The 23165-nt window shown below is 48.7% G+C and overlaps 1 protein-coding gene across 1 annotated transcript in view; it reads left to right on the top strand.

The window, feature by feature from the left end:
• LOC102050110 (sodium- and chloride-dependent GABA transporter 1-like) overlaps positions 1-23165 on the top strand; it is a 36553-nt gene that overhangs the window by 9688 nt on the left and 3700 nt on the right. Inside the window, exons 3-14 of the mRNA XM_005440854.3 lie at positions 4587-4718; positions 5413-5513; positions 7762-7871; positions 8276-8408; positions 9618-9752; positions 11612-11715; positions 12020-12144; positions 12964-13076; positions 18404-18535; positions 19269-19371; positions 19794-19894; positions 20673-20840. Coding sequence (XP_005440911.2) covers positions 4587-4718; positions 5413-5513; positions 7762-7871; positions 8276-8408; positions 9618-9752; positions 11612-11715; positions 12020-12144; positions 12964-13076; positions 18404-18535; positions 19269-19371; positions 19794-19894; positions 20673-20840 — 1457 coding nt within the window. The remainder of the gene's footprint in view (positions 1-4586; positions 4719-5412; positions 5514-7761; positions 7872-8275; positions 8409-9617; positions 9753-11611; positions 11716-12019; positions 12145-12963; positions 13077-18403; positions 18536-19268; positions 19372-19793; positions 19895-20672; positions 20841-23165) is intronic.

Here is a 23165-nt window from a genome sequence, read left to right on the forward strand (position 1 = left end):
TACTAGCAAGTGCAGAACGGGAAGCAGGAGCCCAAAGAAATATAACGCAGAGTTCGAGTTTTGTCAAGCTTCTCCAGTACTAATTTTCAGGGCTGCAGCAAAGAGTGTCTGGGACCTCATTTATTTACAAGGAGGGCTATGCACATAGGCACCCAGCTGGATGCCGGGGCATTCCCAGGGAAATCAGGTTCTATCTCCTAATGGTGGGGTTCTCCTCAGTCTAGTGTATTCTCAAGGGGTAACAGCTTTGCATCTGAATTTGGGTCATGTGTCTGAGGAGTTTTGATTAGAAGCTTTGCATGGACCATAGCAGGGCCAAGCAGACACATATACAAGCATGCATATGTATGTACATGTATACATGCACCCCTCCAAAATGGTGTTTTTTCTTCAGCCTTGCAGGGAGATGATTTAGTGAGGGGGCTGTGGGCTGCTTTGGTGTCTGTAGAACAGAGGTTCTTTACTCACTGATGCCATGCCCAGCTCTCCCATTGTTTTTGCCTGTTACTAAAATAATGTTCTCTCCCTGCCTGAAGAGATCCTCCTTGAATCATTTCTCAGGCTTCCCATACAAGTCCAAACCCCTTTGCCTCACCTTTAAGGCTGTATATATAATTTTAGTTTTGCCCATGTTTTAGTCATCCCATGTTGCCCTTTGCTTCCCTCTTAGCTCTTCAATCCCTGTCCCCAGTGCCTTGTTCATTCACACTGCTCTGAGGGGCTCTTCTCATGCTTCTTCTCCACATCTTTTTTCCTTTCCTTTTGCCTTTAATTCCTTTTTCAAAACCACTTTGGTTTTGCTCTCATGACTTCTCCTTATGTTGCCAGCCCACTTCTGCTGTCCATGATGTAGCTGGTGTAGGGTGCTCTTCTCCTTTCACCCTAGGAAAAAAGAGAGGGGTCCAGCTCCCTGCAGCAGCCTATCCGTGTAGGTCCGCAGCATTTAGGGGGATCTTGGCCCTTTCTCTGAAGCGTGTGGAGTGAGTCCCAGCGGGAGACCAGACAGTCATCCATTTTGACAAGATTTATAATTCGGTCTGTCATTTTGTGCAGAGGCGCAAGTATGTGGCTGAGCCAGGTGAGGTTTATGGGAATCAATCAGATCTACCTAGGGAAGCCTGTGCCACCATAGCTAGAACCACAGTGAGGGTCTGCTGGTGTTTTTAGCCACAGTCTGGCACCTGACTGTGCTAGCCCTCCTCAAACAACATTAGCCCCATGGCTAAGCCACAGAGCTGGTTTTGAGCCCAGTCTCTGCCCTGTGATCGCCGCGCCTTCTGAAATATTCCGAATCTGCACTGCCCGTGGCTCTGTCTCCTCACACATAAAGGTGGGGATGACAATATAATGAGATGAGGGGTGTTTGGAAACTAAAATAAATTCTATTTATAAATTCAGCTGAGATCCTAGGACAGAGGCTGCTGGAGAGGTGTGGAGCACTACTGTTAACATTAGCAATGGCACAGGTTGATCTCTGCCCCAGCAGCTGCAGGCACACAGAGGGATCAGCCAGCTGCGAGCAAAAGCACCAGGCAGACAAAACGCAGGAATTAGCGCCTGCCTCCTCTCAAACACCCTGCCTCTCCGGCTGGTTCGTGCCATTCGTGGCAGACTGTATCTTGCTTGTTCCTCTCACCCCTACCCAGTCTGGCTGTTTGCAGGCACGACTGTTTCCGCAGCCGGCAATAATGAGCAGCGAGTGGAGGCTGCTTATGCCGGAGACAGGCAGGAGAGCTGACGCATGAGCGCGTCACCGGGAGCTGATGGGGAGCAGCGAGGAAGGGTGGCACCGCACGGCGTCTCATTTGCGGTCGGGTGGGCACCATCTTGGCTGTGCCCCGATGGAGGTGCCTCCGGAGGAGCAGGCTGTGGGTGGGACTCTAATTTTAGCGTCCTGCATGTGCGCTGCTCAGAGCACGGTCGTGTGGGCTGCTTCCATTACGCACTGGCAAATTGAACTGAATGGAAATATTGTCGTCTCACTTACTGCTGTCACATTGTATCGGCACATGGCTGATTTGCTCGGCATTGTAATCAGGCGCGTAATTAGGGGATATTTGGTCAGGGTACAGCAGCCTAGCGCAAGGCCCGTCGGCTGCAGGGAGCAGGCTTTACCCAGAGCAGTTCCTGGGCTCCCTGCTGGCTCTGCACACAGCTGAATGTGCCCAGTTATGACTAACACGTCAGCCTCTACACCGGTTTCTAACCTCATGCAGTCCTGATGTCAACAGAATTTTACCGGACTCTAAACAGACTCTAAATGCAGCTCAGTAGGTGCTAAAAATTGTCTGTGAGATCCTGAGCTTGAATAACTTGAGAGAATAACATTTCTTTAAATAAGCATCATGCTTTTCTCATTTACACATTGAGACTCCAAGCAACAGCATGTAACAGCTTGTAATGCTCAACTTCTGAATCGTGGGCAGTGTTCAGCATTTTAGGGATTAATTATTATTGCTTGCTGTACAGCATTAGGAGCTGGAGACTAAAGGCAGACAGGGGGGCTGCACAGTGAGTGTCAGGCACTACGTGATTCTTCCCTGCCTCCAGGGGCTGGTGCCATTACCCGTTTGACCCATGGACTTTGGAGACAAGTTTGGGCTCTCCCAAGGTCACACGCAATCATTTGTAGCAGGCCCAGGAATTGAACCAGACCTTTCAGCAGCCTGTCCAGGGCCAGAGATTAAAGACCATCCCTTTCTGTGCCAATGATTAGACACAGGCATGAAAACTTAAGGTACAAATTTCAGAACTGATTTCCCCTCTGGCTGTACAGCACCCGGGGATATTATCCCTGCCTGCTCAGGGAGCTGACTCTCCAGAGTGGCAGTGTCATTGCCAACTGCCCTCAGTTCAAGGCTTTTGTCTGGTTTGTAGACTTTCTTCTATTATAGAGGATTTTTGTTAAGCCAGGATAAATGACCTGGGTCTGAAAGTTTGTTTTTTTCTCAACAGTCTAATAAAATCTTTCACCTACAAACCTTCCTGGCCTGCTATAGATAAAAAACGCGGGATCATCAGGGCTGTGGCCAAATTTAATTAGCTGCTTGCACAGAAACGAGCAAGGCACTATGATGGCTGATAAGCTCCGTGTCCAAACTCTACGGTAAGGCACAACAGTAGCGAGGCAGCATCTGTGTCCTCAGAGCAGACCCCGGCTTCCCGCAGGGCTCCCAGGGGGCTGGACCTTGTATGCTGCGGCAGCGAGCGCGAGTGCAGGGGAGGATGCTGAGCAGGCAGCACTCCTCCTGCAGCAATGCTCAAAGCTGTTCGCTCCGCCACAGGCTGCTGATGAAGCCGAGAGCCTGTGCTTCCACGCCAGCTTGTGATTCAGGCTCATGGTCATCAAGCTGCTGGCCTGGAGCGTGTTTTCTTCCCACCAGCGGCTGCCAGTTCCTCTTGCATGTTGCCTCCCATGCATTTCCATGCCGGGTGCTGGCACCTGCCTCTCCCAGCTGGGCTCAGCTCCCCGCTTGGCAGGCAGGCATCCCCAGCTGGGTGTCCCCTGAGCCAGCATCCCTGGCTGTGCCTTGCCGCTTCTCTGCCCTTGGAGAGCAGCTGCTGGAGCCTGGCTTTGCCAGGTGCAAGCTGAGCTGCAGCTCTCCGGAGTGGCTTTGCTTGCTGAATCTGTGTTTGCTTTCCCACTGATGTCTGGAGAAGAAGACTCAGACTGACAGCTCAGCCCTCCAGCTAGTGCAGAAACCAGTGCCGTCCCAAACACTGCCAGCTGCTTCTGAGCAAACTGAGTGTCCCCTCTCTCTCCCCAGCCAGCATCTTCTGCAGGAGTTTGTTCTCCTCAGGAATGATGGCACGCTCCAGCACATGCATGAGGAAGCTGGAAAAGGAGTTTTGTCCCAAGTCCCAGAAGTCAGGATGACCTGAACATGTACAGACTTTAAATCACACAATGAGGCTCTCCTGTTCTATTTGCTCTTCTAATTACAAGGTGCAAGTAATAACTCTAATGAATGGCTGCACCACCTCATTTCTAGTGCTGAGATGATTTCCACAGGGTCCATAAAGAGGAATGCTTTCACCAGGAATTTTAAGGGTAAAGCCTAGAACAAGGGTGGGGAGGTATATAGGGCTGTTACAAGAGCAAATACAGTCTTAACCACACTTTCCTTAGAATACTGAAATAGCTATAAAAAAAGAAAGTAGTGCCCATTGCCAGATATTCCTGTGCTTTTTCCTTCAAGGTGAAGAACTGGGAGCTGCTGCAAGCAGTATAGGAAAGATCAACAAGAACAAGTTACCAATGTCGGTGTCCAAGCTTTTGGGTTTGTTGTCAGATTTGGCTTAGCATTTCCTAAATACCTAATGAAGTGAGACTGGCATCACGTAGCTAGTGATGCCAGTATGTATGTATATATGATACATATATATCCATAGTGAACAGATAAGGGAAAGGCAGTGGCAATCTCAGTGGGCGACTCACTGAACATACCAACTCCAGTCGCAAACTGTCGCCTCTGAACAAATCTGCTCCTCATCACGTGGGTGCTGCAGAGCAAGAAACAGCAGCTGGAAGCATTTATTTCTTGGTAAAAGGGGAAGCCATCTGATAACATTGCTCCTTCTTTCAGGGGCCTTCCTCATTCCCTATTTCCTGACGCTGGTGTTTGCTGGGATTCCTCTATTCCTGCTGGAAACTGCTCTGGGCCAGTATACCTCTGTCGGCGGACTGGGAGTCTGGAAATTAGCACCCATGTTTAAAGGTACTGTACTGTAAGTTTGTGAAGGTGAAGATAATGGCACATAACTACAGAGAAAAACCCTTTAATGGTTTGGGAAGCAAATCAGCAAATCCATGGGGACTGGGATGGGGTGGTAGGTAAGGGGAGTTTTAGCCTTCTGTCTTTATCAAGCTGTCCTTGACCCTGGTGTCTGCAGTCACTAACATCGCTGTGCTCTGTTCAAGCAGTCTTGTGCGGTGACAAGTTGCTTCATGAGCAGCAGGGACTGTGACAGAGGGGCACTGGTTGCAGAAGACCTGCCATAAGTGTCCCTGTATAGGTTTACTTTAATAATTATACATGGGAAAGCTGTAGACAGGAGATGTGAACCTGTTGCCATGTCTGGAGTGACTGCGTTCTGAAAACCAGTGGTGATTTAGAAATGTCTTGGATGTGGGAAAAGAGATTCTGCCAGGGAAGTGACTGGATCTTGGATTTCTTGGAGCTCTGTAGCACACTGAAGTGTAGCACTATTCACCCAGTGGAAACAGGTGGGTGAGAGATGTGAGGGAATGAGGCTCCCTTGCTGACCAGCTCACGGTGTAGGTGTAACACATGCTGTGTTGATGAGCTGATTCACTTTTTCTGGCTCTGCCTCAAAGCTCACTGTGGTGCCTGTGAGCTCAGTTGGGTACCAGAGACCTGGATTGATGCTGCTCTCTGCCTTCATTTGCAGGAGTGGGACTGGCAGCTGTGGTTCTCTCCTTCTGGCTGAACATCTACTACATCGTCATCATTGCCTGGGCTCTCTACTATCTCTTCAACTCTTTCACTGCGGTGAGTCACAGGCATGTCTACAGCGTGGCATTGGCTGTGTTCTGGGTCCCTACTCCCTGCTTTATGGGGAGTGAGTTGTTCAAGTTGCAAAACATGCACTAGCTGCTGGTAGTTTGTGCAAAGAGCCTTTGTCGGCACCCTGCTGGACCCTTCCTGAGGAGTTTATCGACCCTGTAGGCAAGCTGTGTAGTGCTGATGGGCACTGATGTTTTTCCTCTGGAGAGGATGATCCCCTGAAGGGGATGGTCCCAGCCCCTTTCTGGGAACTGCTCCCCACTCACATCAGTCTTTAAAGCTCAGCCTGTGTCTCTGCTCTATTTCTAGAGCTGTGCGAATCTATGAGCTGCACATTTCCACAACTGGTTTTGTCACATGTTCTTATTACCCAGGATTTGGTATTGACCTTAATTAGTCCTCCTTTACGCTTCTCTTGATAAATGAAATCCCGGGGATTTTTTTCTGCTGGGAAAATTATTCAGAAAGCATTTAGACATCTGCTTGTGACTGTCCCTTAACACATGCTTTGGCATTGTGGTTTATAGTGGGTTCCTCTCCCATAGGAGGGTCTGGAAGGCTAGAATCACACCCTGCATTAATTTCTTGATAGCTGAATGATTTATTTCAGCCCAGAAGCTGGGAAGAGCTCCCTTAAGTAAATCTCTGAGCAACCAGCAGCCTTAAAGACATAAACCTGTTGGTACATTCAGGTGTCACAGACCCAGCTGGTGACAGTGCTCATATCTACACAAGCAGCTCCAGGTGTTCAGCTCAAGACCTTTTACCAGAGATAATTCCAGATTCCCAAAAGGAGCCAAGATGCGAATAAAAAACCTAGGCTGATGCCTGTCCCCTGTCTCTCCTAAATTTGACTAGGAGTATTCTGAATATGAATAGGAGCCCAGCTGCCTTCTGCAGTTTCTGTCCTCTGAAATTCAAAGGAAATAGAGCAGCAACGAACCATCCCCCTGCCTGCCCCTCCTTATAAGAGCTGTGCAGCATCTCTGATGTGCAAACTGCTCGGTTGAAGGGCTGCTGTGCAATGCTTGAGCCCTTGCATTTGTTTCAGTGCAATTAGCAAGTCCACAATGAAATCACTGAGTGGTGCAAACAGCCTGGGTGGCCACCGGGGTGTCCCCACCTGCCCTTCCCATAGCCCTTCTTCTGCCAAGCCACTGTGCACCTTAGGAGGTATCATTTGCTGGAGCGAACTGATTTAGAGCGGGGGGTGAAGGCAGCACTTAGAGGCACTGATGCCACAAAGCACTTAAAACACAGATAACATTTCTAAAGGGGGTCTGTGTTTGTGGATGAATAGGAATGGATACAAACATCTTCTTAAAGCTTTGTTGAGCTGGAGCCTGAGGTCTTATCTGCAGAGGGAAATCATCCAGAATAGCCGTTCTGCATTTATCTACATGCACTGCACTTGGGAAATGAGATTGCTGCACATGGAGACGTATCTGAGCTGCTCTTGTTGGGCTGCCTTGGCCGTGGTACTACACGGCATGGGTGAGTTGCCCTGTGTGCTCGCACAGCCCCTGACAGTGCAGTTTCATTGCTTGCAGCGCCAGAGCCAATTGTAATAAATCTGTAGCGGTGTGCTGCTGTCACACTGTTACTTACAGTGTCAACATCTCCCAGGAATCACTTTGTGCTGCTTATAATCAGGGCAGAGGACAGCATGAAATAGCTACTACCCTTTAAATTTACTCCTGGGCTTATGTTACAGTAGTTTATTTGTGTAGCAAACTGTTTGCCCCCATTCTCAATGCCACATTGCTTTTTAAGCATTTGAAGCTTAGTATAAACGAGAAATAAGAAGCAAATCATTGTTTATTCTTTGTGCACTGAATTCCAGCCACTTGTTGAATAAAGCTAGCCAAAAGCTATAATGATTATAAGCACAATATCCCTTGGTAGCTATTTTAATTAGTAGCTATTAATTACCAGCAGTTAATTGGAAATGGCTTTCTGTCTGGGGAATTGCTACCATTTTATTAGAGCTACAGTATTGCCCTAATCACGTCATGATATTGTTTCCTGGAAAATCCATGTCACTATTTATCATTATTTTGGGAAATCATTTCATGCTTTTGGCTGCAAGGTTTCTGCCCATTCGGAGAAGCCTCCCATCCTCTTTGCAAAAACAATGGAGTTTCAGTTTTAAAGAAGCAAAATTTCACTTCTTACCGCTGCCCTGTGGAGATGTCACATTAATTCTAACCTTGCTGTCCTTGTGCTGGCACAGAACCTGCCATGGCAGAGCTGCGGGAATGCCTGGAACACCAACCGTTGCTTCTCCAACTACTCCCTGGATGACACCACCAATCTCACCAGCGCCGTCACCGAGTTCTGGGAGTATGTCCACAGCCTCCCTACACCAGGTTTCTCCCCCTTGCTGCGGCCAGGCCATCGTGCCTGCTCGCCAGGGCTGCAGCCATGCCTGCTAGCACCTTTCCTTGGACAGCCTTGGCAGGAGGGCATCAGAGCCGGCCATTGGCTGAGGTGGACATGCACACAGGGTGCTCTGTACAGCCGCAGGTCAGATGGATAGAGAGGATAACAGCCTCTCTGCCTCTCTTCTCCTTCCTTTACCCCATCACGATGAGCCTCAGGTCCCTTTAGGGTTTTGCAGGCTCTCGTGCTTGTCTGCACCTGGCCCTTTGCCCTTCAGCCACCTCTGGGTTCTCCAGTCCCTCTGACCCCAAGGGTTGGACTTCCCCCTAACATGTTCTTTCCTTAACGCCACCTCTGCCCCCCAGGAGGAACATGCACCAGATGTCTGGGGGCCTGGGGGAGCCTGGCACCATCCGCTGGCCCCTGGCTGGCACACTGGCCCTGGCCTGGCTGCTGGTCTACTTCTCCATCTGGAAGGGCGTGGAGTGGACAGGCAAGGTACGATGCAAGAACTGAGGGTTTCGGTGCTGCCTTGCATTGCCATGCTTGGGTCTCAGCTGTCAGAATGTCCTCTGGACTCAATTTTGTTTGAGTGCCTATAACTAAGGTTATGGTGTTTCGAGGCAGAATCACAGTAATAGATACTATTAAATTCCTGACATTTACCTTCCACGGCTGTAAAAATTGCTACCGTGTTTATGGTAATTTTCATTCTAAGCATAGGGAATAGCTCTTCCCTTTAAAGTCACGGGTCTGGGTGCTCAGTCTCTTTGGGAATAGACTTGGGAAAAGATCTTCAGAGATTTCTTACATTTTCTACCTTGGGAGAGCCCTTTGAGAGAGTGAGGTCTCTTCCAGGCTCCCCCTTTTGAAAATCACAGTCTCGTAAAATGCTGCTGATGGAAAAAACCCCACCTCTTCCTTTGAAATTTTTCCTGCTGCCCTTTAAGCATTGGTGGGAGACCTTCAGATCAGAAGCACGTTGTTATTCGCTGTGTAACATTTCAGGCTAGCACAGTGGAGAGGTAATTGCTTAGTTTAGTGAAACAGCAATGCCGAGGTACTGAGATGTGTTATTTAGAGCACAGCGTGGTGTAGCGGGACAATACTATGAGAGTAATCTAGAGGAGAGATCAGAAAGAGGCACTTCAGGCACAGGTCACCTAAGCTGTTAACCTCCCCAGTGGCTCTCAGACAGGTGTTAGGTGTGCAGCTGCAGCAAAGCCCTGGCGATGGCTGGTACGGACCCTGTGATGAGGGATGGCATGTGCCTGAGTCCCTGAAAGTGCTGAGAAGGAAGCGGTGGAGTCAAGACAACTTAGATTGCTCGATGCATTGGACTAGAGAAACACCAACTTTAGCTCTGCAAAATAAGGTTGTGATGACTTAAAGGGATTACTTCGGTGGAGTAAATTTATCCCTGTGCAATTCCCTTGTCTTTGGGCAATTCATCCAGACTTTAACATGCTACTTTTGTGATTAGTGCATCCTTGCGTGTCATTGGCAGAGAGAAACCTCAAACAGCCAGAAACATTATTAGCATGGGAATGGGAAACAGAAACAACACGGAAATGCTGCCCGAAGTGGCTGTGCATGGGGAGCCTGTCCTGCTTGCAGGGGCACATGATGGATGCAATGCCACCACAGGCAGGAAGGCTCCTAGGCACTGGTGGGCTGATGGCTTCTCTCCCATGGTGTCTTTTGCAGGTGGTGTATTTCTCAGCCACCTACCCCTACTTCATGCTTTTCATCCTCTTCTTCCGGGGAGTCACCCTGCCAGGAGCCAAGGAGGGCATCCTCTTCTACCTCACGCCTGACTTCAGAAAGCTCTCCAACTCCGAGGTTTGTAGCCTAGTGTGGAGGAAAGCTCTTACCTCCTGGTTTTCTCCACATTAGTCTTCCCCAGGTGATTCCCTTGAATATTTTAAGTATTAAAAACCCCCTTGGAACCGTTCCCTGTTCAAGCAGCCATGACCCTTACAGGTGCAGACCGAGTTGAGTAGCAGGCCCTTCGGGGTGGAAACCTGTGCAGCAGCTCGGCTGTACTCAAGCAGCGTTACCCATGGGCAAGGGTGTCAGAACTTGCCCCAGTGAAGGGAAGTCCCCTCTGGGCTGGGAATGCCTCATTTCACTGACTGTCCCAGGGCTGGTGATTTGGTCTTGATTCGGTGGTCGCAGAGAAAAGACGATGTAGTCGTACTGGCATAGGGGCCTCAGAAGCAACACAAACACAACAGCACACACAGCAGCAATTTTTGGTAGTGCTTGAATGATGAGTGGTGGCCAGTTATGTTGCCTTGGTCAGTGGAAGAACAGACGGGACCCAGGCAGAGCATGGAGGTTTGCAAAGGCAAATATTTTCAGGAGACACAGACCCTGCCTTTTGCAGCAGCAATGCTTCCATGGCTCCAGAGTCACCAGTCACATGTGAGTGGGGACAACTGGACACCCATCATTTCTCAAGGGGCCTCGATGATCCCTCTTGCAGGACACACACTGTAACTGTACTGCCAGCTGCAATAGCTCTCATGCTAGAAACAGAGCCCTCAAGACCAGAAGAGTTGTTTAAATACTATGTAATTAAGAAATGAACACTCTGCCCCCTTTTCTTGTGCATTCTAGGCTTTAAGACTGTAAAGCATCAGGACCAGCCTTGCAAGCTGTTCTCTGTAGTTGTTTGCGCAAGAAACTCTATGTTGGAAAATCAAAGACATGCTAGTGGAATAGGAATGGAGGGGGTGAGCATGGGATGTGGGTCTCCGAGAGGAGCAGCACCTCTTGGGGGGCAGCTGTGGGAAAGCAAACACACACACACAAGTTCAGATGATGTGTGAGTCCTTTCTGACCTGCAAAGAGAACTGAGTGACACAGTCCAGAAAATGGGATGCAGGACCCTTCCTCCATCCTCATCCATCTCTGGAAGCAGCCTCGAGCCACAGGTTTTGGAGGGCTGGGGATGTACATCTGGTGCTGGGCTAGGCTGCACTTTTGATGTGCTTGTCATGTGAGAAGGCTGCAGACCTCCTGCTCCTCTGCCTCCTCCTCGGGGAGGCACTGCTCTCTAGCACGCTTCTTCCTGACACTGCAAGCAGGAGAGGCACATGCCACGTCCCTGACTCAGTGCCCTGTGGTAAAGACCCCTGGCAGCCTGGTTCCCCTGTGGGGAGGCACAGGGGCCCTGCTGGCCTTACGTAGCTGTGGGATGTGCAGTGGCTCCAGGAGGCAGCATGCTCCGACCACGTCTGTGAGACACACGTGCACAGCATCCCCAGCCCATGGGCGAAACGGGGCTGCACCCGCCATGTCTGTTACTCTCCTCTCCACTTGCACCCATCTCTGAGCCCTAGCTCGCCCTGGAGATAGGTGGTGTTCAGAAAGGCATGGAAATGTCTGCTCTTCAGACATGTTCACCCCAGCTGGCAGTAACACAGCTACAGGTTTCAAGGTGGCTCCTATGACATTTCTAGCCACTGCCCCAAACATTTCCTTGGAGCTTGAGTCAGCAGCCAGTGTTGCAGGCACCTGTGGCTCTAGTGGCATGGTGCCCTCAGGTCCTGACAACCCCGGTGGGCTGTATGGCCAAGTCCACAGCCCCACCAGCTGTATCCAGCCCTGTTGCTAGCCCTGCACTGGGTGCTGTAGGAGATGCACCTGCAGCATGCAGTCCCTCCTGCTGTACTCTCCCCGCTCCTTCTCCACAGGTCTGGATGGATGCAGCCACGCAGATCTTCTTCTCTTACGGCCTGGGGCTGGGCTCTCTGATCGCTCTGGGGAGCTACAACACTTTCCACAACAATGTCTACAGGTCTGTTGTTTTTTTTCCAGCTGCCTTCGTGGCAGGGAGTGCTCACAGGTGAGGTAGGGGGTCACGGTGGGTCTGGGGTATCTGATCTCCGACATCCCCTCGCTGGCAACATGTGGCCTCGGGGACACATGGTGATCATTGTAGCAGAGGTCCCCTGCCTGCAGGACACTTAACACATCACCTGGGCTACCTCTCCAAGGCACAGGAACTGCTCTAGGCAGGGCTTGGACTTTTGTTTACCCACCCTTAGCTCTTGGCCTCTTGGTAGGGACCTGCAGGTGTTTTCTTTCTTTCTCTCTTCCAGAGATTCTATTATTGTCTGCTGTATAAATTCCACCACAAGCATATTTGCTGGGTTTGTTATTTTCTCTATTGTTGGCTTCATGTCACACATCACGAAGAAGTCGATCTCAGAGCTGGCCTCTTCAGGTAAGCCGAAACCCGTGTTCAAATGCAACAGCAACCTTTGAGAGAAAATCATCAGTGAGCATGGGATGCTCCCAGGGCTTTCTTGACTGGGACCCAAGTGTACAACCCTCTTTGCGTGTCCTCCCACCAACGTGGATCTCGGGCACTTGTGGCTGGTGTTCATCACACTGGCTTCAAGGGACATCTCCACCTGCTTTTAATGTTCACCTTCTTTTAGTGCTGAAGTTTCACATCCTTTTGCCATTTTCCTTCTGAAACCTTCCTATGAAGAATAGATACTGCCTATGTTTTCAGTAGATATGATAAAAAATTGGAGTCCCTTTTCCATGTGAAATTCTGAAATGGTAATCTCAGAATAATTTTTCAGCCAAGATGGGACTGTGTCATTTTGCACAAAGACATATTTTGAAATTGCTGGCTTCCCAGAGAAAGCCTTTATTTCAAGGTTTCTTTCTCTCAAGCATTGTGTGATGGAAAAAAAAAGACATCAGGGAAGTTATAACCAGCTCAGAATACCAGCTCATTTCTCTAGCAAAGTGCTCCAGCTCCATTTGGTAGCAATAATTTGATGACTTTCTTGCTTGCAGAAAGGAAAAGGCAAAGCATTTCTCTAGTCATTCCTGCCTCCCCATCCTACCCCTGTGCACCCCACCAGGCTGGTGTGTCATCAGTGAAGGCTCAGGTGTTTCTAGCTCCTGTATTAAATACCTGCAATTCTTGACTGCAGTCATTGTTTCTCTGCTCAGCTGTGGCCCTTAGCTCAGACTTCCCATCAAATGCTTTATAAACATGGGCTCATCCCTCTTTTCATTACTGCAGGCCCTGGACTGGCTTTCCTTGCCTACCCACAGGCTGTCACACAGCTGCCCCTCTCCCCGCTCTGGTCGATCCTCTTCTTCTCCATGCTGATGATGTTGGGTCTGGACAGTCAGGTGAGATGACCTAGGGACAAAGTGGGGTGGCATCCCCCTCTGCACCTTGGGATAGTGCTGAGCAGGGTCTTTTCTTGCTCTTCATGATGTGATGCAGCTGCATGAAACAAAATCTCCTGTGTGGCGTTCACCTCTGTGCTCTTCCCTAATGTAGGCATGTACTGCAAGCGTGGCTGTATCTGACCACTACCCAATGCACCAGCCCTTCTCCTGCTGCCAATTAAAAATAAGAGTAATGACTAGCTTCCAGCAGCCCAGAAGAACCAGTCAGCCTTTTAAGACAGTCACCACCTCCTTGTAGGAGAAGAGGATCTTTGGAAAACTTTTCTCTGTTCAGATCAATTTTTGGCCCTAGTGAAGTGCTGGTGCTGCTGTGTGGGCACAGCATGTCCCCATCTTACTGGGTGACACTGGTAGCTGAGCTCACAGGCTCTAAGTAGAGCTAGAGGCAAACTATCCCTGCCAAAATACTTTGGGGCAAGGGAAAAAGATTTCTTTCAACTAATAACTGCCTTGTTCTTGTAAGACACTATTTGCCTCACACCCAAAATAGGTGAAATGAGGGAAGTAAGTATTAATTGCTTCATTTCATGCCTGCATGGGAATAGTTTGTGGTCATCACAGCTCTCCTGGTATTTTGTGAGATGCTCAGTTTGAATGCTTTGGATCTTCTTACTGTGTCACCTTGACCAAACTGCATTTCCTGCGAGGCAAGAAAATGTCATTACTTTAGCTTACTGTCATAGGTTAGGGTAGAAAGTCTCCATCTTCTCTCCTCCCAGGAGCTGGGAGGAGCACCTCTGCACAAGGTACCACTCTTCAGCCAGACCCAGCGCTCTGGTGCAGCATCCACAGGTTGCACTGAGAAAAGCAGCCGTGTGGTGTTTGGATTAGGCTCTCCCATGGTGTGAGGATGGTGGTTTGATGCAGTGTTTCAGCATTGTTGCTAACAAAAGTGGCCCTGAGCAGAGCTGAAACACCCTGGACTGGTTTAGAGGTGAGCAGAGGAAGGTCCTGGCAGAGGAAAAGAGCCATGCCTTGGGAGAGGCTTGTGCCTGGGTACTCTGACTGCTTCACCATCAGATAAGTCTTACAAGATATTTGAGGAGGAAACAGCTGGATGTAGCAAAAGGTCTCTACCCTGCCCACTCCCGAGGCCTCACAAAACCAAAAAAAAAAAATCACAGTCTGTGTTTTTATGAGCAGTGATACTTTTTTTTTTCCCCCTGATAATTCAGCACAACAGTAGCCACCCAGTGAAGCAGTGAATTGCAGCGTCCCTCCCTTTTGAGTGCATCAAAATCAAAGGCTCCTTCAAAAGCCTGTGCTTGGTCTGTCACATCCTCCCTTTGTGCCCACATGCTCTGTCCTTGCAGGGCAAACCCTTGGTACAAAATGGATGCTCTTCTGGATAACAGGAAGCATTCATAAACCCAAGTCTAGTTCATAATCAGGCTCAGACCTATTCCTGAAATGTCACACCTGGTTTCCAGGAAAATCTAATCAACCAAATCTGATTTTCAATTATGGCACACTCCCATAAACATATCATAAATCTCATGTCTGCATTATCACAGATGTTATTTGACAAATAATTTCAAATAATGACTAAATGTTCCAAAAGAGGCTACATTTACAGGGGAAAAAAAATACTCTCTATGGATTATTTGCTCAGCACTGGTAAATAGTTTGAGACATGACAATAAGCTCTCTAAGCACCGTGTGGAATTTATTTGCTGCATTTGCTTTTGAAATATCATTTTAAATTCTCCAGGTCCCTTTTGACAGCTAGTCTTGCAGGGCAGGCAGTCCATGGGGGGCTATCATTGCATGGAGGAGGAGGGGGCTGTGGAAAGAAGCACCAAAAGGAGAACAAGCTTTTAAAAAAGCACAGATAAATACATGTGAAGACGCTTTCTGTCTGCATGCTGGAGCTCTGACAATTGAACACACTATTAACAGCATGGCAGCTTATGCATATAAAACAAGTAACAGAGTGCATTGACAGCTAAAATTGCACAAGTATTTTGAAGCATTCAGTTAAAAAAAAAAGAGAGATGGTTTTGCTATGTGCTGATTAAGTATCGTTTGTGGTATTTCGCAAATGAGGAGCAGTTATTTTTAGGTCAGCAGCCCAGTTCATGAGGCGCAGCAGAGCGGTAGGACATTTCTTGTACCCTGCACCCCCAGGGCTGCTGGGCTGGGGCTGCGGCTTTTCACCAGTGGGGCACAAGGCTCCAAGCACAGCAGAGGCGCTCAGAAGCCTGGCTAGTGAAGGAAGGTAGGGCTAAGATCTGTGTTTGTGCTGCAGCAATAAGCCCCAACCCCGTGATGATGGCGGGAGTAGGTTCACCCGCGTCCATTAGCTTCGATAGTGAGCCTTCTGCAGATGCAGCACAGCTACAGCCCCCTAATTCTGCCAGGATGCTCATCTCATCTGCAGTTACTTGAACAGGACGAATGACCTATATCGATAGACACGCACCTCCCTCCTGTGCCCCCACTTGCTGCTTCGTGTGCCTTAATGTTCACTCTGCCTCTGATCCATCCAGGCTTTAGCTTTTTTGCGTCTAGACCCTCTTGCATAATATGCTAATGCTTTCTTTTAACCTACCAGTTTCCAGGTCAGGCGTTTTCTCCCTAGGGGAGCTAGCAAGTCTTGTGACTGCAAGCCTGTGTCCGTGCCATGTGAGGCCGCCTCTCACAGGTTATTCCTGAGGATTTCCAACTGCCAACAGTAAGATGCACTCCCGTGGCTCCCTGCTGCACATCTGGCAGCTGGGGACAACCCCCCCACGGGCCCATGGGTCCTGGCCAGGGTGCTCTGCATAGCCAAGGAGAGAATAGCAAGCCCTTGACACTGGGAGATGGTAGGAGAGAGATTTTCCTTCAGACCAAGGTGCCACCTATATTGACTCCCAAGCCCAGATTATTGGATCCAGTAGCTTGTGTAATGATTACGCTCCTGAAGAGTTAAAAATGCAACAGAGAGAAGTGAATAGAAATACAATATTTAGGAGAGAAACAATATCCTGGGGCAAGGCGAGATGAAGAACACAATATGGACTAAAAATTGTGGCTGGAGGCAACTGGTGAGAAAAATGGAACTTTTTGGAAAGCAGATTGAAGTGTGTATCCACCTGTATGCACCATGACCAGATCCTCATCGCTCCTGAAAGCAGCGTGCTTTCACTCGGGTGCTTACTTACCTTGTGTGAGCATCTGAGTTTGGGTGTATGGGCTGGGAAATGTGGACCCCAGGCCAGTCAGGCAGCTGAGGTCTCCAGGGTTGGAAAGGTGAGCCTCCTCCAGGCTGCATCACCTCTGAAGCCTAAGGCTGGCATGAGGCAATTTTCAGTAAATAGTATGAAGGCAGTTGCCCCTTTTATGGATAGAAGAAGTAGTGTACAACCATTTGCTTCCCCACCTCACTGATTACACAGCAGCTTAATTTTAGTAGGAGGCAAAGAGATTTCAACTCTTAACCCTGTTCCTCATCACCTATCTCCTTGTCTTTCCCCCTGTGCTTTCCCTGACTTTGATCCCTCTTCCAGAACAAAAGGGCTGTCGGTTTTACTCCCTCCCAATATATGAGACATCTTTTTCTTCACTTCTCTGCTGGACACCCCTCTCATCCACCCTGTGCCCCCAGCCATCCCTGTCTCCCCCTCTGAACCCTTTTCCCTCCCTGCCTTGCCTGGTGGCAGACCGCCTGGCCCTGCCCATGGCTTCATCAGCGCCTGGCCACACATCCACGTGGAAGGAATAGCATTTGACAGTGTACTTTTTGTCATGCTGGCTCTTCACACTGTGGTGCCAGCTCAGTCCTGACTCCTCCAGACAACGAGCTGGGTGGGACGGGGTGAAGCGCTCGCTGTCAATGAGAATAAAGGCAGCTTAACCCATGCCTGAATGGCAAAAGATGCTTTAATAGCACTTGTGTCCAGCATAAAAAGCTTAGCTCATTAAAAATTCGATTTGAAGCAGTTGAGCATTGATGCTCTGGGAATACCAGCTTTCTGCACTGTGCCATGTGGATATAAAACCCTGGGCAGAAACATCACCCTTTTTCTCGTGCTGTCCCACATGGAAGCCAGCCCCAGCAGCTAGCAGTGTGCAAGTTCTTCCACCATCCCTGCCCAGCTATAGGCATGGCTTACACTCCCCACTTTTCTTCCACACATATTTCCAGCCCTCCGCTGCTCTTTAGTCTGTGTACCTCCACCTCTGCTCCTGTTTTTTCGGGGTTTTTTTATCTGCTTGTCTCCCTATTCAAAGCTGAATCTAAAAATACCAGCACTTTCTAGAGCACTCGTCCAGGGACAGGGAGATCCCTGACATACAAAAGCAATGAAACCTCTCTCATTTTCGTTGCACTGGCTTGTATATTTATTGAGAGTGACCAGGGAAGCTAGGAGCTTGCTGCTGTCATAAACTTCCCAGGACTTTTTCTAGAGGCATCATGTGCCCTCTATGATCTCTACGTTACCAGTGGTTTCTGGGAGTGATATAGAAAGGTGAATCTCACAATTTATCAAGAAATAGGAGGGAAGGATGCACTTCACATATATACAGTCAAATTGTCCCCATGCAGAACTAATAGGAAAAATGATTTGAAGGTAATGCTCACAGGTACTCCTTTATGTGTTATGGTGCAGACAGCATTAATATACTGTGCCTGGAATAGCACTGCACAAGCCATCCAGGTGTTTTCAGCTCTAGGAAGACCATGCACTGTGAGGACGGGCTTTTAAAGTGCTACATGCCTTTAATGTAGCGTGCTTGAGAAATGAAATAAAGTCAAGGACTGGGTAGTCAGAGATGTTATTATGCACACGCACATGAGACTGGGCAGTGGGTAATGCAGCTCCTCCATGAGTGTTTTAGGTCATTGAACAGCACAAGCACTGCTGCAATAGGCTGAGAGCACACATGGGAAAGGAAGAGCAAGCAAGGTCCTGCACATGTGCCAGCAGCAGATGGACACACAGCTGTGACAGAGCTTGGCAGTGGTGAGGAAGCCCTAGAGAGTTTGGGGGAAGAAAGAGGAGACTTTCCACGGGAGGCAAAAGGCAGAGATTTATCTCAGCTAATTTTAGGTATTTAACCCCAGTGCTTCTAGCTCCCTCTCTGTTCAGTGGAGGTAGAGAGGCATTTTCAGAAGGTGGTTCAGACCAACTTTGTGCAGAGGTGCCCCCTTCTTTTCTAGGATTTGCAGAGCGCACTTAAAGCAATGAGATTCTCTACACTGGAATTAAATGTAGGTGGAGTTGGTGTCAGGCTAAGATACTTACATGTATGTCCTTGGTGTATACCTTTTCCCATAGTTCTGCACCGTGGAAGGGTTCATTACAGCCCTGATGGATGAATATCCTAATCTCCTCAGAGCCAGGAAGAAGGTCTTCATCGCAGTAGTCTGTTTCATCTCTTATCTCATTGGATTCTCCAATATCACCCAGGTATTGTGCTTTGTACCTCCATTCGTGGCACCTTTCTAGTCACTTTGTCATAGCACAGCAGTACCAAAGCTTTGGGAGAAGTGACAGCAATCCTAGGAGCCATCCTAATGCTGGATAAATGGGCTTGCTCACCACTGCTACACCTCAAGTGACTTAGGATGCCTCCATAACTTTTACTACTATCCTGTTGTCAGTCTGGATTGGCTTTTTGCTATCTGCAATAAGGGCTCAAGCCAACAGAGCCCAAGCTGAGGGATTGCTTGGTGCAAAGAGTTAAGATAACGTAAAGAAGACCAGTCTTTTGGGGCCCTGAACCTCTGGGGCTGAAGCCAAGGCTCACATGTGTGGAGGTTAGCGTTGGGTGGTCTGGAGACTGACTGTGGAGCACTGTAGGCTCATGAAGAGGCAAGGCAGCAAAGCTCCCAGGAGGGGCAGAGCAGACTAAATTAAGTGACTCAATCTAGAACAGAGAAAATTAAGAAATCCTAGTGAATCTCTGCTCTCCTTTTTACCCTTGGCCATGCCTGAACAGGCTGGCTAATTGTCTGCAAGAACACATCAGTTTTGCTGCTGGGAACCAGACTCCAGTGGTAACGTTGCAACGCCGGCTCTACTGTCCAAGGAAATTAACATTAAAGCCAGGAAACACAGACAGTAGCAATCCAAGCAGCTGGCTGATATTGTTGACCAAAATCTATAACTAAACTCCCTGACCCTGGTTTTGTCTCTTCAGGGTGGCATTTATGTCTTCAAGCTGTTTGATTACTACTCAGCCAGTGGCATGTGTCTTCTCTTTCTTGTCTTCTTCGAGACCGTCTCAATTTCTTGGTGTTACGGTAAGCACAAAAGACCTTGTTCCTTTGTTTTCTCCATGGGCATGGTGAATTATTTCAGAAGTCTCCCACAGTGCAGCCAATAAAAATGTTGCCACTGAAAATAACTTAGGCTGATAACTCCAGAAAATCAGGAGCAGAAGGCTGTCATCTCACTTCTCCAGGCCCCCACAGAGACCTCTACACAAACTGGCAGATGCCTAGGGTCCTGCACTCTGGTCCTTCAAGAGGACACCAAGAACATGGAAGCTGCTAACATGAATTTGCTTTTATGTCCCTGTACCCCAGCCACTCCTGATAATGCTTCTCATGCCGGGGTATTGTCACCCTCTTGCTGTGGCTGGCCTGTGCTGTGTCATAAGAAGAGGTGATGACCATGGTGCTGAGATGGGATGTTTGTTTTAAATACTCATTTCCTCTTGTAGGTGTGAACAGGTTTTACAGGAACATCGAAGAAATGATTGGCTACAGACCTTGCATCTGGTGGAAGATCTGCTGGGCCTTCTTCACTCCTGTTGTCTGCCTCGTAAGACCTGGGGCATCCTACCTGCAGGAGTGGATTCAGAAGGGCCTCTTAGTTTGGATGGGCTGTAGGGGAAACACTATGTTCTCAACCCAGTATAGATCTGGTGCAAGGTGGTCCTAGGCAGACTTGAGATGGGTACTTTAATACAGGTAACTCCACCTGCTGGAAACCACCTGTAGAAAGAGCTCTAGCTGGTTATTGTAGTATAAAGGAGGCCATCAGTTCCTCATTTTGCTTTCTGAGTTGCTAAAAGATAAGCAAATAACTGTTCTAAAAAGTCATTATTGGTTCTGGGGAAGGCTTTCAGCTACTCTAGCTCCAGCCTCAGCCCCTGATAGGCTTGTCAGAGCACAAGCTATCAGTAAATGCAGTATAACTGACCGCCGAGCAATTTTGCGTTTGCTGGTTCCTCTGCTTCCAGCAGGAGTGTACAGAGAATGGTGTGAGCAGGTCAATGACAGGAAGAGGAAGGCTCCTGAGGCCAGCTGTGAGGGTGCTGATAACCTGCTTAGGAGCTGGTGTGGGGGCACTGCTTGTCTGAGTAGTGTAGTGAAGAAGCAAATCAGGTTTTCAGGTGTGTTCAAGTTCCAGCTTTTCACATAGGATAATAAGAAATTATATGAAATCACCAGTTGGTGGGCTGAGAGTATCTAGACCAGTTTAAGGAGCTGCTGGGTTGCTGTAAGACTGTTGGGATCTAAGAGGATAGTGAAGGGAAGAATGGATGGACCTTGATTTTGCACACCCTCACCTGTGATGACTGGTGCTCTTTTCCCAGGGTGTGTTCTTCTTCAGCGTGGTGGAAATGACCCCTCTGACACTGGGAAAATACGTTTATCCTGCGTGGGGACAAGGCATTGGTTGGCTTATGGCTCTGTCCTCCATGGTACTTATTCCAGGATACATGCTGTACTGTTTCTTCACCTCAACAGGGACTCTCCGGCAGGTATGAACAGCTTTACCGCTCCTCTTCTGCTCTTTGCTTAGAGTAACCCCAGCACTGAACTAAGCCTAAGAAGAGCCAAGCAGACTCTGCTTGGACAAAGTTGTCGGAGTACTTCAGGTTGGTGCGGTGGGAGCTCTGCACGCCCTCTCCTCCAGGAGGGCTCAGATCAGCCTCTGGCAACACAGGCTCACTGGAGAGGACTTGCTAGCATGACTGAGCACTGACATGTCTAAGTGGCTAGGAGTGCTGCTGGGCAGCATGTGACTGGCGGTGCCTGGCCAAGTGGGTAGACCTTCAGCTAGTCTATCCTCAGGTCTGTTGTCCCTCATTGAGCTTTGTGTTGTCACTGTCACAAAACAGGAACCCTTCTCCCATGAATACCTCTTTGGTGCGGGGGGCTGGAGACCTGGAAGAGACTGGGAAGAAATCCTTGAGGTTTCTTGACCCAGAGAAATCCCAGTTCCTGGTGGTCCCTGGCTATAAGCATGGTTACTTGACACTTCTCAGCAGAGAGATCAGCAGCCTCTGAGCGTAAAGCTTGAAATATCTTGGGGCTAGGACCTGCTAGCAACAGGCATACACAATGGTAGTTTGCCGTGTGTTTTGCAAAGGGCACTAAGTGAATGAGGGGTTAAGAAGCAAGGAAGACTTCTATGCAGGATCCACAATACCCACAACTCCGATCTCATTTAAAACATTTTCTTTAATAATTTGAGAAGGGGTTTATGTAGCAGTGAATCATGGGTCTCTGTATGTCATACCTCGAAATTACTGTTTAGGTTTTATTTACAGTGTTGACAAGCAGTCTCGAGAGCCCTGTGCACAAAGTCCCTGGCTCAGTGCTGTCTGCTGCAAGATACAGGTGTCAGAAGGCACCGCAGGGGTGCTGATGTATGGCTTTCACAGCCCAGCTGCAACAGTAACCAGATGCCATCTAAATCCTATGAGTTTACTTCATGGATGCTGTATTTTGAATAATGTTTAATTCAGAAATGTTTTAGCTGGAATTGCTGGGCTGAGGCCAGCTTCAGGCTCCACACCTCTGAGGTCAAGTTGCAGGTGGTTTTGACTTTTCTTTCTCCCAGGTCTCCATTTGGATGGGTTCTGATGTGGGAACTGGATGGGTTTGGTGTCTCAGATCTGCTTTCAGTTTCTGGTCTCTCACCTGAGGTTGGGTTTAGGTTCTTGCCATTGGTGTTGAAACCTGCATTGGCGTTCCTGCAGGACTCAAGCCAGGGTGTTATACCAAGCACCTGGCTGATTTTAGGTTGAAGGCCAGCAGCAATTCCAAGAGTAGATCCTTTCTCAGATGTTTACAGGGTTTCTTGTTCCCTCATTATATGAGCTGGAAAAGGCAGGGAAGAAGGGAAGTCTGCAAATACAGGTATGGGTTTAACCCTTTACTTAGTCTCAATCCTGTTTCACTAGGGATGGTGAAAGTGCATCCTGGCATCTGGGGCGCCCAAGTTGGCCTGCAGCCTCCCAGGAGTAGCTCCACTCCTTCTGACCAAGGGCTTGTGCTGGTTACATATGTAGCAAGTGTGGCAACACCAGCACTTCCAAGGTTCTGGGGACTCCCATGCTGCCCCAGGGGCACGGAGGGCAGCTGATGAGCATGTTTCCACCCATCCCTTCAGCATCTTGTGCAAGCCAGCAGTACCAGTCAGCAGCGTGGATGGCTGGCGTGCACCTTCCCTGGCTTGCTCTACCTTTAACAGTGCCCACACACATCAGGAGACCCAGACCTCCTCCCCATCATTTATAGACCAAGGAGTGAGCAGCAGATGGCAGCAGGAAGAAAGTAGGCTTGTGATGTGTGTGTGTTGGTATCAGAAAGAGAATTTTTGGCCTCTTATATGCACAGATCCTGGATTAGTTTGTAATAGAGCTGGAGCTGGAGGGAAATTAGATGCCAGTGCTGAATAAAGTGATTTTGACAGACAGGAAAGATTACAAGTAATTTTGATCCTACTGAGCATGAATGTGATGGGGGAAAAAAAAGATCATGAATGGCAGAAGCAGCTCAGTGAACATTTCAGGGACTTCACCCAGCAACAGCCACTTCAGCGGTATTGGAGAGAAGGAGCTTGTTTCCCTTTGCTGGAAAGAGCTTCTTCCTGACTTAGTGATGTCTATTCAGGTCAGGCTCAGTTCTCCTCTGCCTTCTCTTCTGCATCTTACAGCAGCAGTCCCTTCCTGACAGGCAAAAGTGATTCATTCTGCTCAGTCCACACACCTCCAGTAATGACTTGCCCCTCCATATATTTTTCTGGGTTCTTGCTTCACTTCACTTGGCTCTGCAATTTTCATTTGATGAGCTATGGG

The sequence above is a fragment of the Falco cherrug genome, chromosome 5 (genome assembly GCF_023634085.1).
Source record: "Falco cherrug isolate bFalChe1 chromosome 5, bFalChe1.pri, whole genome shotgun sequence".
Classification (NCBI taxonomy): domain Eukaryota; kingdom Metazoa; phylum Chordata; class Aves; order Falconiformes; family Falconidae; genus Falco; species Falco cherrug.